Source organism: Anastrepha obliqua, chromosome 4, assembly GCF_027943255.1.
Source record: "Anastrepha obliqua isolate idAnaObli1 chromosome 4, idAnaObli1_1.0, whole genome shotgun sequence".
NCBI classification, from domain to species: domain Eukaryota; kingdom Metazoa; phylum Arthropoda; class Insecta; order Diptera; family Tephritidae; genus Anastrepha; species Anastrepha obliqua.
Window position 1 is genome coordinate 81502356 of NC_072895.1, and position 15831 is coordinate 81518186.

Consider the following 15831-nt stretch of genomic DNA (forward strand, 5'->3'; position numbering starts at 1 on the left):
GTAATGTTGCAGAATGTGTACGAAAATTAGGTACGGCTTTTCGGATGAAGCTCTTTTCCATCTCGGCGGGTATGTTAACAAACAAAATTGGCGCATTTGGGGCTCAGAAAACCCGCACGCACTCGAAGAAAAGCCGATGCATTCATAACGAGTCACTGTTTGGTGCGGATTTTGGTCGAGAGGCATCATTGATCCATTTTTCTTCGAAAATGAGCGAGGAGTGGCCGTAATCGTCAATGGAGAGCGTTACCGGGCCATGTTGAACAAATTTTGATTCCGACAAATTTAAGAGGAGAATATTGGTGGCATTTGGTTCCAACAAGATGGCGCTACTTGCCACACAGCGAATGCTACGATAAATCTTTTGGGGCTGTCTTCGAAGATCGTATTATCAGCCGAAATTTTGATATCGTTTGGCCGCCTCGGAGCTGCGATTTGACGCCGTTGGATTATTATCTTTGGGGTGCCGTCAAAGACCAGTGTTATGCCAACAAACCAGCAACAATCGAAAATGTGTTGAAAAATGGGACCGATCGTATGGGATGGTGCATGGCTAGCCGAGGCAACCATATGAATGAAGTTGTGTTCCATCATTAACCGGAAGGATTGTACTTCAAAATAAAAAAAAACAGTTTGGAAAAATATTGAGTAGTTTCTTTTTTATATCATTTTTAATTCCGTATAGTTATATGGCGGACCCTTTATAAGTTTGGTATACGATTTTTGTTGTAGTATGTGCTATATTCTCAAAAAAATTGTGGTGTGTTTTAAATTTAGTAAGGGCGTAGGTTAGCCAGGTTGCTTGCCTACGACAAGACAATCGGTGGCCCTAAGGCCCATTATGAAACCTGTACTTAGTATCCATTGCCTAACTAAGTTGTTTAAACCACTTATATCTTTTTATAAAGGTAGCTAATCACTCCAGTAAGACATTTTGCAAATTTCCCAGGTCTTCAAAGAAATAATCGCCAAGATATTTTACACAGCTTCTTTGCAGTGCAGGACGTTCAGTTTAATAATACATCATTCGAAGGGTTGTCCGCTCAGGAGAGAAAAATTTAAAATTTTGTAAGGATTTGTGGTATGTAATATACTAAAAAAGGGGTGCTTATGGGAGATGTTCGCTTAAGAGAGGTGTCCGTTAGGAGAGAATACACTGTGCATATATATCGAGCTTTTTAAGCTGCATGAGTACTATAGATATCGATAATTATGGTCTGACAGCTGAGAAGGCAAACTGTGTTGACATTTCTGTTCAGTAAGGTTTGGCAAGCCATCATGAATCGTTTAATGCCAAAACAACGCCTCCAAATTGTGGAAATATACTTAAAAAAAATTAATTTGTTCGTCAAGTTCATAGAGTGAAGTGTTGAAAAAGACGCTAAAATGTCGATTCGTTGTCGTTCTCAGCTTGTTGGCTTTTATCCTTCGACTACGTGGAAAATTTTACGCAGGGATCTTGTCTTAGGTGCCCATAAAATACAGCTCGTGCAATAATTGAAGCCAAATGACCTTCGTTTGCGTCGCATTTTCGCTAGTTGGGCCTATTATATATATTATTCAGATTCAAAAATTTAACTGATTGAATGGACCATGCAACTCGTACCTGCAGTGGACATGACACAGATATTATATTCAAAAAATAAATGCCACGAAATTATGTACCAGGTTATAATAAAAAAAAATATTTCCAACAATATTTCTATTTTGCATATCATTTCCAGTTCTCTTAAAAACACCCTATATACATATATAATTGGCGGGTACATCTTTTATTGCTCGAGCTGTTCCTTTAATTTGTGGTGTAAGCTTTTATGTTGTTCCAAAAATGGAGAGATCCATAATTTTATGCCGCCTCCGAATGGTAGATAGTTTTCTATGAAAAGATTGTTGATGGGACAAATACATTCGCATGCTTTTAGGCTATTATAAAAACAAGTTTTCTATCATTTGGTGTATCGTACTCACAGTGTGTTTCGAGTTTGAGACCTACCGCCTAGTTGTCACGCACAAACATTCGGCTACGGCGCCGCTACATGTCTGATTCACATTAAAAAAAAAATAAGGTAACAAAATTTTACTTTGAATTTTCTGAAATTTCAAATATTTTTTTTTTTTGGTTTTTGCTTAAATGCATTAAGTGGAAAAATTGCTTAAATACTTTTATGTATTTTAAATCCTGGTGTTGTCCTTTTCAGCATCAAAAACATTAAACGTATTTTTCTTACATTTTTTTTTAAATCGATATATGAGAAAAACATAGTTTTTTATTTGCCCTATATTAAAAATTGCAAATACAGCTGCACTTCTTACTAAAAAAACCCTTCATCAAAGAAAAACTGTGCAGCCGCCATTTTCTTTTATTTTATATATATATATACTAGCTTATACCCGTGGGTTTCACCCCACATTTCTATCAAAAAGTATGCAATGTAAATAAAACAACTTTAACTTTTTTAAGTCAATTTAGGTATTATTTAAAACGATCGGATATACGACATTTTTTGTTATATTATTTTGAGTATAAATAAAAAGGTTTTTCGGTGCGCCAACTCTGGGGCAGGCTACATATTATATAACATGGGTAAAACATGAGTGGGTTAGATTGACTCCTGCTACAGCTAATGATTGTCCCTAAGCTTTATTTATGGACATTGCGAAAGACAGTCTAATAGGAAATTGGAGGCGTTTAAAATTGAAAGGTATATCCGTCGGTATCATTGGAATTCTTGGTATGAAAACTTTGTGGCTTTCAAAATTTCCTGATAAAACCATAGCTTCTATAACATTCGGTAAAAGTTTCGTGATGATTAGCCTTGTGCCATTGCATAAACGTGGAGGATCCAAATTACGCAGCATAATTATCATGGCCCCCTTTCTAAAAGCTTTTTGCGAATATAGATATTACAATGGAATCCATCAGCTGTTTTTTGTTTACATATTTACAGTGATGACGATTAAACAATGATTTTATAACTTGTGGTGTACACTGTCAATATTTTCCGTTAGTTAAAATTGCACTTCAATTTGATGTGTGTGGTTTGCTATTTTATTAATTTGGATTATTTCATATTTAATTTCAAAATAAAACTATTTTAGCTTACATACGTAATCATATAGCTTTGAGTGTAATATTTATGTAGCTAAACCGGCATTATTATCTAGGCATGGCGTAGTTTTTAAAGCATTTTTTTTTAAATAAAATTGATATTTCGCTTAGATTGCTGGACTGTTTACTTACCGATAAAGCTTTACCAATAAGAGAATGCATTCAATTCAGCAATACCTCTATCGTTGATAATATAAATTCGTTTCTATATCAAATGGTCTAACCCCCATTTTTCTCTAAGCTCATATTTTTTCTAGGAGTACTAAATACTAACTTCATTAAACTTTTTACCAATTTTTGGTATTCTACAATACCATAAATGCGTCCAGTGGTATGCAGCATGAAAAATCCCATTTGTATAGGAGGTGTCACGCCCCATTTCTAGCTATCACCAGTTTTCATGCAGGTGTTAGGTATTAACCTTATATAATCTCTTACCAAATTTCAGTTGTCTAGCCCAAATACTTCCGGAGATATGGACAATGAAAAATTGCATTTATATGGGAGGTGCCAAGCCCCCTTTATCGTTTTTCTCAGTTTTTTTGGAGGTGTTAGGGATTAACCTCATATAACCCCTTCCCAAATTTCATTGGTCTAACGTAAATACTTCCAGAAATACGGACTGTTAAAAATTTCATTTGTATGGGAGGTGCCACGCCCCCTATATATATCAAAATATTTTTTAGCCCATGACCATCCCGGTAAGGTATCCAGTTCGTGTTTCAAATTTAGTTACGATCGGTTTATGCGTTTAGGACGCAAGTCGATTTATAGATACATACATAATTTGAATTTTATATATATAGATATATTTATATATATATATATATATATTTCCCGTGGTTCCTAGGAGGAACAAAGGCCCTTTTGCTTTTATTTTACTCATTTTACCCATTAAAAATCATACAATAATTTTTGTTCCCAGAATTTCGGGTCTCTCCGAAAATTTTGGTTTCGTAATTTATAATAATTGAAGCTTACCGATAATAATGTCAGCCTTGAAAATCCAACGGAAAATCTATCTTGCCAACAAGTGCTACTTTGGGCTTTTGACAAAACTAACACTCTATACGCTCTCATCGTGGCCGTCCTAACGTATGGCGCAGAAGGGTGGACGTTGACAACATCCGATAAGGTGTCCCTTGGAGTGTTTGAGAGAAAGATTCTGCGGAGAGAAAGATTCTGTTGGCGACGGCGAATATCGCAGGCGATGGAACAATGAGCTGTATGAGCTTTACTATGACATAGGCACAGCGCAGCGAATAAAGATCCAACGACTACGTTGGCTGAGCCATGTCGCCCGAATGGGTATAAACGCTCAGGCTCTGAAAGTATTCAATGCGGTACCAGCTGGTGGTAGCATAGGAAGAGAACGGCCTCCTTTAAGTTGGAATGATTAGGTTGAGGAGAACTTGGCTTCACTTAGTGTACCCAATTGACACCGGTTAGCACGAGAATTAAACAAATGGCGCACTTTGTTAAATTTGGCAAAACTCGCTTAAGGGGGAAGTCTACTGTGACAAGGGGAAAAACAGGCTTATTTTCCGGATTTTATTTCTAACAAAATATTGCTCGTACATAAAATCTATTTAAACTCTTATCTTTGTTATATATTTAAGTTTTTGAAAAAAAAAAATTTAAGCCAAAATATTCAAAATGGCCGCTGTGGCACTTCTGCAAGCGCAGGTCCGCTTTTCTTAGATGCCTAAACGGTGTACATGAAATCTTACGTTTCGGTGATCTAAAACAAAAAAACAAAATATTGTTATCATATACATAGTATTGACTCTCGTCTGACGTAGGATTATGTCGATAAAAAATTTTGGCGTTGAAAAAAAAATTCTTGAAATTTTTTTCTTTTTTTTGCCTAAAATTGATGTTACTATTGTTTATAACAATTTAACAAATAACGATATCAAAAAAATCCTATGTCAGACGAGAGACACTATTACAGAGAATATATAATTAAATTTTTAAGCTGATTCATGCGTTTAAAGTTTCAGTATTAGCAGGTACGCTCCAATCGCGCCAATTAAGAAGAAGATAAAATCTCTTCAAGGAACTGCTATTATTTTACTCGCAACAGTACATTCGATTTACATGTTTTATATGTTGGAACACATGTTTAGATCATATGTATACATTTTCAACTAAATGGTATATTCAATAGTTTCAACTAAGTGGTTGATTTTCGACAGATGCAAGGGTTAGTGTTTTTTCGTGTGCTCAGCGAGCTGCTAAACAATGGGTCAAACAATTTTTATTTTAAACAGTACCGAGCTCATGTCTCAGCACCGCATTCACCGGACTCCGCTTCATGAAACAAAAAAGGGAGCCAAATAGATATTAATCAATGAAGAAATGTTTTTTGTGAGAAATACAAAGTGACCTCATTTCTTTAACAAACCGCGTCCTTAGCTTCATGTGCTGTCCCATCTGAAGGGATCACTTTGAAGGGGACAAAATAGAAATTGCTCAATAAATAAATATATTTCAAGAAAAATAAAGAGTCACCTTACTTTTTGAACACACCTCGTATACCTGATGATGTGACTAAATGAAATATATTATTCTTCCTTTACTTAATATACGTTCCTGCTATTACTCAGTCCTTTTAGCCGTACTTTTTGCAGTTCTTAATGTAAATTTTTTTAGGTATCTTAAATGTATAAATATAACCATGTCTCCACGGATTTCGGGTCTGTTAAGTACTTGGACATATTTACAATAAAAATAGAGCCATGTATGGAAATACATATTGTGTAGCTCTTACAAAAGCATACATAGCATATTTCATTCATTGTCTTCGTATCCAAAACAAACTCTTTTGTTAGTTTATTCATTTTATTTTTCTGTAAATCCTTTAGTGTTCGACTTTTACTCAATGCTTTGACCTAATTATTATAAATTTACATTGTTTTAACTTTTCCATAAATACAGTACTGCTTGCCGTACTTTACATATTTACAAAAATTCTGTATAAATTGGACCTCGATTCATTTAAAAACACACTTGGAGATATTTGTTCGTAATCGAAAGCCATGAAGTTCTTCCTATTTAGCTTCCTTCTATTCTATTCTTCCATATCCATCAATGCCAGAATATTCGATCGTTGCTCATTGGCGCGGGAATTGTCACGTTTACGTGTACCTCGTGGCAACATTGCGGCTTGGGTCTGTATCGCTCAGTACGAGAGTACCTTCAATTCGGCGGCTATAGGACCACCCAATTCAGATGGTTCCCGCGATTGGGGTATCTTTCAAATAAACGATCGTTTCTGGTGCGATCCTCAAGATGGACGCCGATCCTCAAATGCGTGTCGTACACCATGCCGAGCTCTAACAACAGATAACATCAGTGTTTCGGTACGTTGCGCACGGCAAGTACAAAGTGCTCAAGGTTTTGGAGCCTGGACGGTGTGGAACAACCAGTGTCGCGGTGGAGCAGCTTTACCTAATATTAATGACTGCTTGTAAAGAGTTTAACTACCATTTGAAATATTTTAATTTGAAAAAATTAATAAAATTAAAAAAATATTCATAGAATTTTCTTAACTTCAAACCGTTTTTGTAAAAGAAGGTTCATCATAGCCACAACGAATGCAATACTCCTGTACGACAGCCAAATATGCTAGGATGCGCTAAACTACAAAACCAAGTGCAAAGCACTGGAGGCTGCACAATGAACAGCGGCACTCAGGTGCAGTCGATTTTGTGATCAGCGGGGAGATACCTATCGACCTCATGGGCCGAGAACGAGTGGATGCGTGGAACTCTAGGAACAAAGACGCCACCACAAAGCCGGTGGGGCACTTAATCGAGTGACAGATGGACGGCGTAGCTCATTCTTACAATAGGTAAATGGGTTCAAAGGAACTTCGGGAAAGTGGGCTATTTCATGACCCTCTCGAAGCAATGACGAAAGTAGTTCCGGGTAGGGAGTTTCCCCTGAAGAGGATGGTTTACAGGCCACACGCTGAGCGAATTGGAATTCCTTTAGAAGGTGTTGGTGAGTCCGAGTTGGGGGAAGATTTTTACAATACTTGCTGCAATATCGCTCCTGTTGGAATAATTGCCTTCTGGATTTGTAGCTGTGTTGTTATGTAATCCATTTCTCTCTTAAAGTAGAATAATAAATACTATTGACTATCCTGAGAATGTCGGTTTTAACGAAAGATTCGGAGCAGAATGTAGTCTGGCATTTTGTGCGTTTTCATTCCCAAGAATTTCGCTGTGTCCTGGGACCCACTTAACTTTTATGTTTTGTTTTTTTGCTGATACAATTTATTTCGAATGTTATCAATTAAAGCTGCGATTACTGTCCGTGCAGAGTATATTTTTTCCCTTAGTAGTAAGTAGAGGAGGTTTAGTCAATGGCGAGTTTTATGGCAGTCGTCTCGGTGGTAAATATCGAGTTGTATGGGATTATAAAAACAGAATGCTTCTCAAACAGTTCTTGATGTCTAAGAATAGCATTGGTAAACAAGTTTTTAGGTGTTTTGTTTTGGATACATGAGTAGGTTGGTAATCAAATTGTATGGAGGAATATCCCAAGGTTGGAATCTCAATTGTAAAGTTAACATGGGTATTATGGAAACGTCGAGTTTCTTCCCCTGATGTACGCTTCAATCTTGTGGATCTTCTGATGACATTTTTTAAGTTATTGTTTTATTGATAATTGGGTTACTGGAGCAATAAATCCTTGGAATTAGACGGAATGTATTATACCTTATTCTATCGCTCATTTCGGGAAGTCCAGCTTCGGTTGTGTTACACAGCAATAGCGAAATTAAAAAGCTCTCTTTCTGATGATGGGTTAATTTTAAAGGAATTCACGTTTTGCAGCGAGCTAGCATTTAAGAAAGAGCTTAAATAGGGAGAAGAGTTGGATAGTCCCCACGAGAACGCTAAGGAGTATATTCAATGAATGAATCAAATTCAGGTTTACACCTCGAATTCATGGCCTTTTGTGCTCTCTGCTCACCACAGTATCTCACCCAAACCCAGTTTCCTTAATAAAACTAAGATAAAATTGCGTTGGGTTGAGCGGATCTACTTTTCTGGCTGCAATCGACGAGATGTCTCAAACTTTTTCACACTATAGGGTCACATTCAAGACCTGCAGGGTTTGAGTGCAGAAACGACAGGAGTCTGTGGATAAAATCCCAATCCTGTGCAGATGCCTACGTAACCTGCAGTGACCTGTGAAAATATAAGTAAGCTTACGCAGTTTATCCTTAGCTAGGGTTGTGAGTTGCCTGAACCTCCTCTGATTAAACCATACATTGCTGGCTTTTATGATTGTAAGAAAGCTGGGATTGATGAAAGAAATTCATTATTTTTGCGTTAAATTTTTGCTCAAATGGTTTGAACCCGCTTTATGGTCGATCTTTAGCTCTTGGGAGTTACTACGACTACTAACACATATGGAAAAACTGTAAAATGTACCGAATTTCCCCTTTATTGACTTCCTTTGTTGACACCCTGTAACTCAGAACTGAGTGAAACAAACAAAATAATAATACAGCAAAATAATTTTCTTGAAAACGCGCAATAGCTTTAAATTGTTTGATGGATACTTTACGACATATCGATCACTACTGCCATCTACCGAGAAAATAATGGATTTTTTTCCCCCTAAACTAATACTAATTTTAATTTATTTTTTAAACCGTTCGTAGTTTGTTTCCATTTAAGTAAAAACCACTTTTTTGATACCATTTTTATCCGAAAGGAATTTAATTTTTCCTTTCTTCACCCTTCTAAAATGCAGCCTTTTGTAAGACAGTGTCAGAACTCTAATGCCCTAAGTGAGCAAACCTTTAATAACTGAATCATGATCCGTGATGATCCAATAATGCTGCCTTGATTCAATTCGAAGGAAGATTACTGCAACAAAATCAGACTTTTTTAAAATAGCAAAGTTCTAGCAACGGAATATGATAAAGAACGCTTTGGAAAAACCCGTTTTCTGTGTCATTCATGTAGTTTCTGTGAAGTTGAAGCTGCCCGCGAAAAATGTTTGAAAACAAAGCTCGGAAAATTTGTTAAGTATGTGGAGAATAAATTCAGTTCTGGACCTACCAAGCAACCACCACTATACCTATATACGTTTACGTATCCACATAAAATTAAAAAAATTAAGATCTAATCATAATTTTTTTAAAGCTTTAAAAGTATGAATCGCTTTTTTAATTCTAATATAAATTTTAATGTAATTTTTGTACCCCAAATATTGAAAAAATGCCCAAGTCCACAATCGGTAGATGGCGCCGAGATTGAACAAAAATTCATATGTATGCACTTTTACACACTTTATATATGAATTTCGCAGTCAGAAAAACTAAAGAAAAAGAAGAACGATTCATCAGAAATAACCGAATTAACATCCTTAAGTATCTAGGACGACTTTATTTGGAGAACTGCATCTCAGAGTAACATCAGAAAAAAAAAAAAATTCAGTACTTAATCTCATTCAATGAACTCTGAAAGTGTTTCTAACAAAATTATCTGAAATTTCATAGGACGTATGGTGGCCGCCGTAGCTGAATGGGTTAGAGCGTGAGCACCATTTGAAAGTGCGTAGGTTTGAATCTCCGTACATGAACATCAAAAAGAGAAAATTTTGTCTAAGAGCGGTCACCCCTAGGCAAGCAATGGCAAATCTCCGAGTGTATTTTTGCCATGAAAAAGTTCCTCATAAAAACCATTTGCCGTTCTAAGTTGACTTAAAACTGTAGGTCCCTTCATGTGTGGACAACACCTAACAGAAGTGTAAGGGCCAATTATCTATTCTTTTTTTATATGGAAATCGGAAAGAAATGCATAAACAATCCTGTTTATGTTTTAAGATAACTAATTTAGATCGGGCAATTTGAGAGACAGTTTACCCATACACTGAACTTGACACGGAAATCTGATACACATATGGGTTGAATCCTGCGGATAGCAAGACTGGTATGGGTGCTTTGGGCCAATCTTTAAAATATCGATAACAACAGTCTCTAAGTCGGAAATTCATGACACAGGATTTTTTTTTTTTATTATGAATAAATTTTATTTGCAATCTATCAGTTGACAATCAGCAAATTTTTTTAATATAAGAATTATGACTGGATTGATTGCGCTCCATTGAGACCAATCAATATATTGTAAGACAGTTGTATTCGCTACAAATCAATTATGTTTCCTCAAATCTGTTTGGGAGATCCAAAATATGAATTTTTTTAAGGCGTTTGACATCCATGCTATTGTGTAGAAGATTTCTTGCTAGTAGCCGAATGGGTTGGTGCGTGATTACCATTCGGAATTCACAGAGAGGTCGTTGGTTCGAATCTCGGTGAAAGCAAAATTAATAAAAACATTTTTCTATAGCGTTCGCCCCTCGGCAGGCAATGGCAAACCTCCGAGTGTATTTCTGCCATGAAAAAGCTCCTCATAAAAATATCTGCCGTTCGGAGTCGGCTTGAAACTGTAGGTCCCTCCATTTTGTGGAACAACATCAAGACGCACACCACAAATAGGAGGAGGGGCTCGGCCAAACACCTAACAGAAGTGTACGCGCCAATTATTTATTTTTTTATTTAAGTTTTCATGGTACGACAGTCTGTTTAGGCATCTTCGAGATTCTTTGGTGATTTCATTTCTAACATAAGGTACATTTAAGTCTTTGAGGCAAATAATGCCTGCAGTCTTACATAATAATACGCAAACTCATTGGGGAATGTTTCTCTGTACTTAATACCTTGGAAGCAAAGAACACCGTTTCGTTGGGCTGTGTGCTAAGACATGAAGGATATGACGGCAACGAACAGGCGGTTTGCCTAGCGAAATTAGGTGCTATCATAAAATTCTATGGACCAGAACCCGCATAAAGGAATTTATCATAGACTGGGAAACAGGAAACTGACACTGCACTGGATGGCGAGATCAGGACAGAGTTAGGCTGAACAGTAACCTTTTCCACCAGAAGAGCATCAAATATCTTCTTAAACATGGATAGAGAAGGCTTAATAACTTTCACTGGATACCACACAGGACATTGCAGTGTTCGTTATTCTTTGAGGAAATTAGAATCTGGAAGCAGGTGTCGTGCGGCTTTCGTGAAGTAGAAGATTCGTGCGACTCTAAGTCCATTAGTGATATGGAACAAAATACGTTTGGAGGTACTCAAATTCATTGAAAACCTCCAATTTTAAGCTTGCGTTTAAGCACAATAGACCATATCAGAGGTCGCGGTGCATTATGCCCCAATAATAACAACAATAATATTCTGGGACGACTTTCTCGATAACCCTTTATTAATGTGTATATATGTAGGTGTAATTTGTATTCTGCTTTTCTTATTTTATACTTTGACTTCAAATTACTCTGGACTAACGTAAGGTACTTGTTGATGTTCTTGATGGTAAATTAATTAACAAGCGAGCCGAAGGTGTCTACACTAGTGCTCCATTTCAAAGTAAAGTAGTGGATCTCCTCTACTTTTCTTATATATAATAATAATACTCTGGATAGTAATAATAATATTCTGTTCTTAATGAAGAAAAATCTGTTTAAGTTATTTTAAATCTCTAAAAATATATCACCGTGATTTCAATCATTTCGCATCTGTTAAATACTTGGAGATATTTACAATAAAAATGTAGTGCAATGTACATATTTATGTATTCTTTAGCCCTTACAAAAGCTTATTTGTTATAATTAAAACAAACCCTTTTGTTCTTTAATTCATTTTTTCTGTAAATACTTTATTGTTCGACTTTTCTTCAATGTCATTGTAAGTCTTCATTGTTTTAACTTTTCTATAAATACATTGCTGCCTGCCGATACTAAATTTCTGTATAAATTGAGCCTTAAAAAACACACTTGATGTTGTCTTGTTTTTAATCGAAAGCCATGAAGTTCTTCCTATTCAGTTTCCTTCTATTCTATACTTCTATACCCATCAATGCCAGAATATTCGATCGTTGCTCATTGGCGCGGGAATTGTCACGCTTAGGTGTAGCTCGTGGTAACATTCCCGCTTGGGTCTGTATCGCTCAGTATGAGAGTACTTTCAACTCGGCGGCTATTGGACCACCCAATTCAGATGGTTCCCGCGATTGGGGTATCTTTCAAATAAATGACCGTTTCTGGTGCGATCCTCAAGATGGACGCCAATCCGCAAATGTGTGTCGCATACCATGCCGATCTCTTACAACAGATGACATCACTGCATCGGTTCGTTGCGCAGGGCAAGTGCAAAGTGCTCAAGGTTTTGGAGCCTGGACGGTGTGGAACAACCAGTGTCGCGGTGGAGCAGCTTTACCTAATATTAATGACTGTTTGTAAAAAGTTGAACTGCGAGTTGAAATAATTTTATTTGGAAATAATTGAAAAAAATTAAACTACAAAAAATTTATAAATATGTTCCTTATACGAGTATTACATTCGTAGGGAAAATTCCTTGAGAAAAGAATTTGTGCTAAATATTTTTGGTTGTTAAGCTTAAGCGATGATTCGTAGCCATAACCAACGATGAACTTTAGTTCGCCATTATTCAGCTATGATTTTGGAAGATCCCGAGCATCTTTTTCGAGGTCAAAACTATTGGTAGCAATGGTTTGGCAAACGAATTCCATTTTCGGTAAAATTAGTTTAAAAATAAATATTTTAGAGCTTACAGTGACTTCTTTAAGTCGGTGAGATTTGTAACTTTTCGAAAAAGAAATGAATATATTCGCTTAATTAACAACAAGTTTTATTCATGATGATCCAATAATCAAGTATTTTTTGAACTCGCAGGAGAATCACCACAACAAAATCCAACTTTTTCCAAAATAACAAGTTTCCAGCGATGATTGTAAAAATGTTATTTTAAAGAAGGCTAGCAACCTCTTTTACGCGGTTTTTTAAGTCAATTGAACTAATTGAATTTTTTGTAGTGGAGGATATTTTGACCTCTTTGACCCTTTTTGGGATGAAACAGTAAAAAAAATCACAAGAAATTTTTCGAAAAAAAAGCTCAACGGTGCCACTTGACCAAACATTCGCTTGTGGATATGGCTTCTCAATGATGCCTTCAAGAAGAGTCATCCAAAGACATGTTTTTGCCTTAACTTCAACTAGGCGCACTTCTGTCCATTTGTTCAATCAAAAAGCGACATATTTTCTAAATTTAGTCTCACAACAAATAAAATGTCTGACACTTCTTGAATGTTGTTCCTCTTATCATTGTAAAAAAATCGATAAATCCAAAATGCTGGATGTACCACTCTATATATCGGTAGTGCTCAGTAAATGCAAATTGAGATATTTAGCAGAACAATTGCTTTGTATCTTTTGGCTCTGAGCAATACATTCTATTAGCAAAAAATATATACTTATCTGCTTATATCTGTCTAAAAGTGAATGAATACTCTTGCTCAACGGCATTTACCACAGCAGCAACATGCAACAGCACGAATTTTTCTTAGAAAATTTTGACAATTTCTTGTCATATCCAAGCGGTAAATTGGTCACGTGAGAGGATTTGATCAAATACAGAACTTTGCATATGCCTTTATATCAAAGGCCTCAACAATTCTATTGAAATTGTTGAGAACATGAGACCTGTAGCTGATCAGCGTACTTAGTTTAGTGCTGGGTACTCACCATCTGCAACTGGCAGCCAAAAGGGAAACGGAACACTCTTTCTTGCGCGCTGTTAGGCATCGGCGGTGATTAAATCTTTCAGCTTAGTTTTAAAGTTAAGCAAGAAATGTGTATTTATTGTAACAAAAAGGCGAATAAAAATTTAAATAAAATGCCATAAAAGGATAGAAACTAAAATGGTGTAAAAACCAAAACTTAATTATTTAAAAGCAATGAAATAATAACCAGGAATGAAAGAGCAATTTTCAGAGCTTATAAATTGCCGATAGTTTGAAAATAGTTCGAAGTATGCATACATATATTAGGCGCTAATTTTGCTTAGCTAATAAACATCTTTGTGAGATATTCTGCTACCAACGCCAAATAAGTGCGAGATTAACGTTTAAATTTATTCTTGGTATATATGGCAAAGAATATAAAGACAAGGGCGTGCAGTTCCCGCTCCGTTCTGCCAACAAAATTCGGCTAGGAAATTTCACCACCCAAAAATCAATTAGTTCTAAATTGCTTCTAACTACTTGCAATATTATTATTTTTTGTTTTTTGTCGGGACGACTAGCAAGTACAGCACTCAGACAACATTAAGTCCATTGTACTGCACTCGGATTCCCTTTTTAATTTTTTTTTAATTTACCCGACCTCCGAAGAAATCTGAGTATATCTTGTAGTGCCAAGGAGTCAAGGTGGTCGCTTCTTAGCACATCAGTGGCAAAGACCTCAAGTTTGACACGAGCGAAGGCCTCTTCACATGCTGGGCAGGGTGCATTGCCCGAGATGCCTACCCATTAGAAAGTGGCCCGTCATCAGTCTAACCAGCTGCCTTCTGCTTAATGACAGGAGGATATGCGACAGTCGGCCAGACATGACAGGTAAACTCAGTTTTGTCCTTTTGCAGCCTCTCTCACCCTGCCAAGCGCATTTGTGGGTTGAAATAACCCGTTTGCTAACCGTGGCTTTGATGGCTGCAGAAGAGATGGTAGAATGGGCTCTGGACCAAAGAAGTTGACCTCAGAGCCCGTCCTAGCTAAATAGTCAGAGGTCAGAGATATTATGTCTACCGACATAGTTCAGTCTGGATTTACAGGACTCCCCTAACCTTGAAGTGGTTGGAGCGCTGTCTAAGGCCACTAGCGCAATTTTGCTGTCCCTGCAGACACATACAGATCTGTCTCTCCCTAACAAAGTTCATTGCATCTTGAACAGCATACAAGTGCACCTCCATCTGAAAGACATTCTAAGAGTAAAGTGTAGTTTTGTCTCGCTGGATTCCATTTAGACATCAGAGCCGGAACCGTGCTCGGTCTGGAGCCATCCGTAAAAATGCGACAACAGTGTTTGCAGGGCTCATTTTCAGATATTCCAATATCTGTATTTTAAGTAGTTATTCACCTGGTTGTACCTGAGAACAACAAATCATACTCGAGCTATTCAAAATAAACGGTTAAACATATTTTATACCGCAATAATACAACTTAGATGCTTACCAGCAAGGATTTATGGACATGGATAAGTGAAGTACAGTCCAAATATTTCCCTATGAACCTCCGTTCTGCAATAAGTGTAACACTAAACACATCGATGAAAAAATATTAGATCTATTTGATCTTTGATCAGAAATTCAACGATTCAGATAGGTTGTTCCTCCTTCCTCAGAACGTGACGTTTTAGCTTAAAATAGTGGCTGAAGTTTTGCTTCGATGATCATTGTGTAACTATTAAATAATGAGACTAGAAGCAGTAGGCATTAAAAATAAATGGAAAATAAAATAAAAACCTACCTGCCGTTAAGGCTATGCCATCTTCTAAATCGCTGATCTCACAGTTTCGCTGTCTAAGACAGCCTTTGAGTAAATTAATCTTCTTTCATTGAATATTTCGACGTGTTCACTGTTTATTAGTTGAAAAAGAGAAAAAGATTGAAATTGAAACGCTTACATGTCCGTATGTAAAATTTATTCCCAGTTCCTAACCTGATTCACTCTTACGAAATGCTCCTGGGGAACAACTTATGCTAAGTTCGATATTTTACATTTGTTTTCCTTTATTTTTTTTAAATTTAATACGAGGCAGCTCAACTGAAAATATTTG

At 36.5% G+C, this 15831-nt stretch overlaps 1 protein-coding gene across 1 annotated transcript; it reads left to right on the top strand.

The window, feature by feature from the left end:
• The first annotated feature begins 574 nt into the window (after positions 1 to 574).
• LOC129244243 (uncharacterized) lies at positions 575 to 12441 on the top strand. The gene is made up of 3 exons (XM_054881858.1): positions 575 to 584; positions 6149 to 6577; positions 12005 to 12441. The coding sequence occupies exons 1-3, from the start codon at positions 575 to 577 to the stop codon at positions 12439 to 12441; spliced, it is 876 nt and encodes a 291-aa protein (XP_054737833.1).
• The last annotated feature ends 3390 nt before the right edge of the window (positions 12442 to 15831 follow it).

Bases quoted from the DNA above. Each gene is read 5' to 3' on its own strand.
- LOC129244243 (XM_054881858.1), top strand. The intron at 6,578-12,004 runs GCTTGTAAAGAG...TTTAATCGAAAG, and splicing joins TTTACCTAATATTAATGACT to CCATGAAGTTCTTCCTATTC.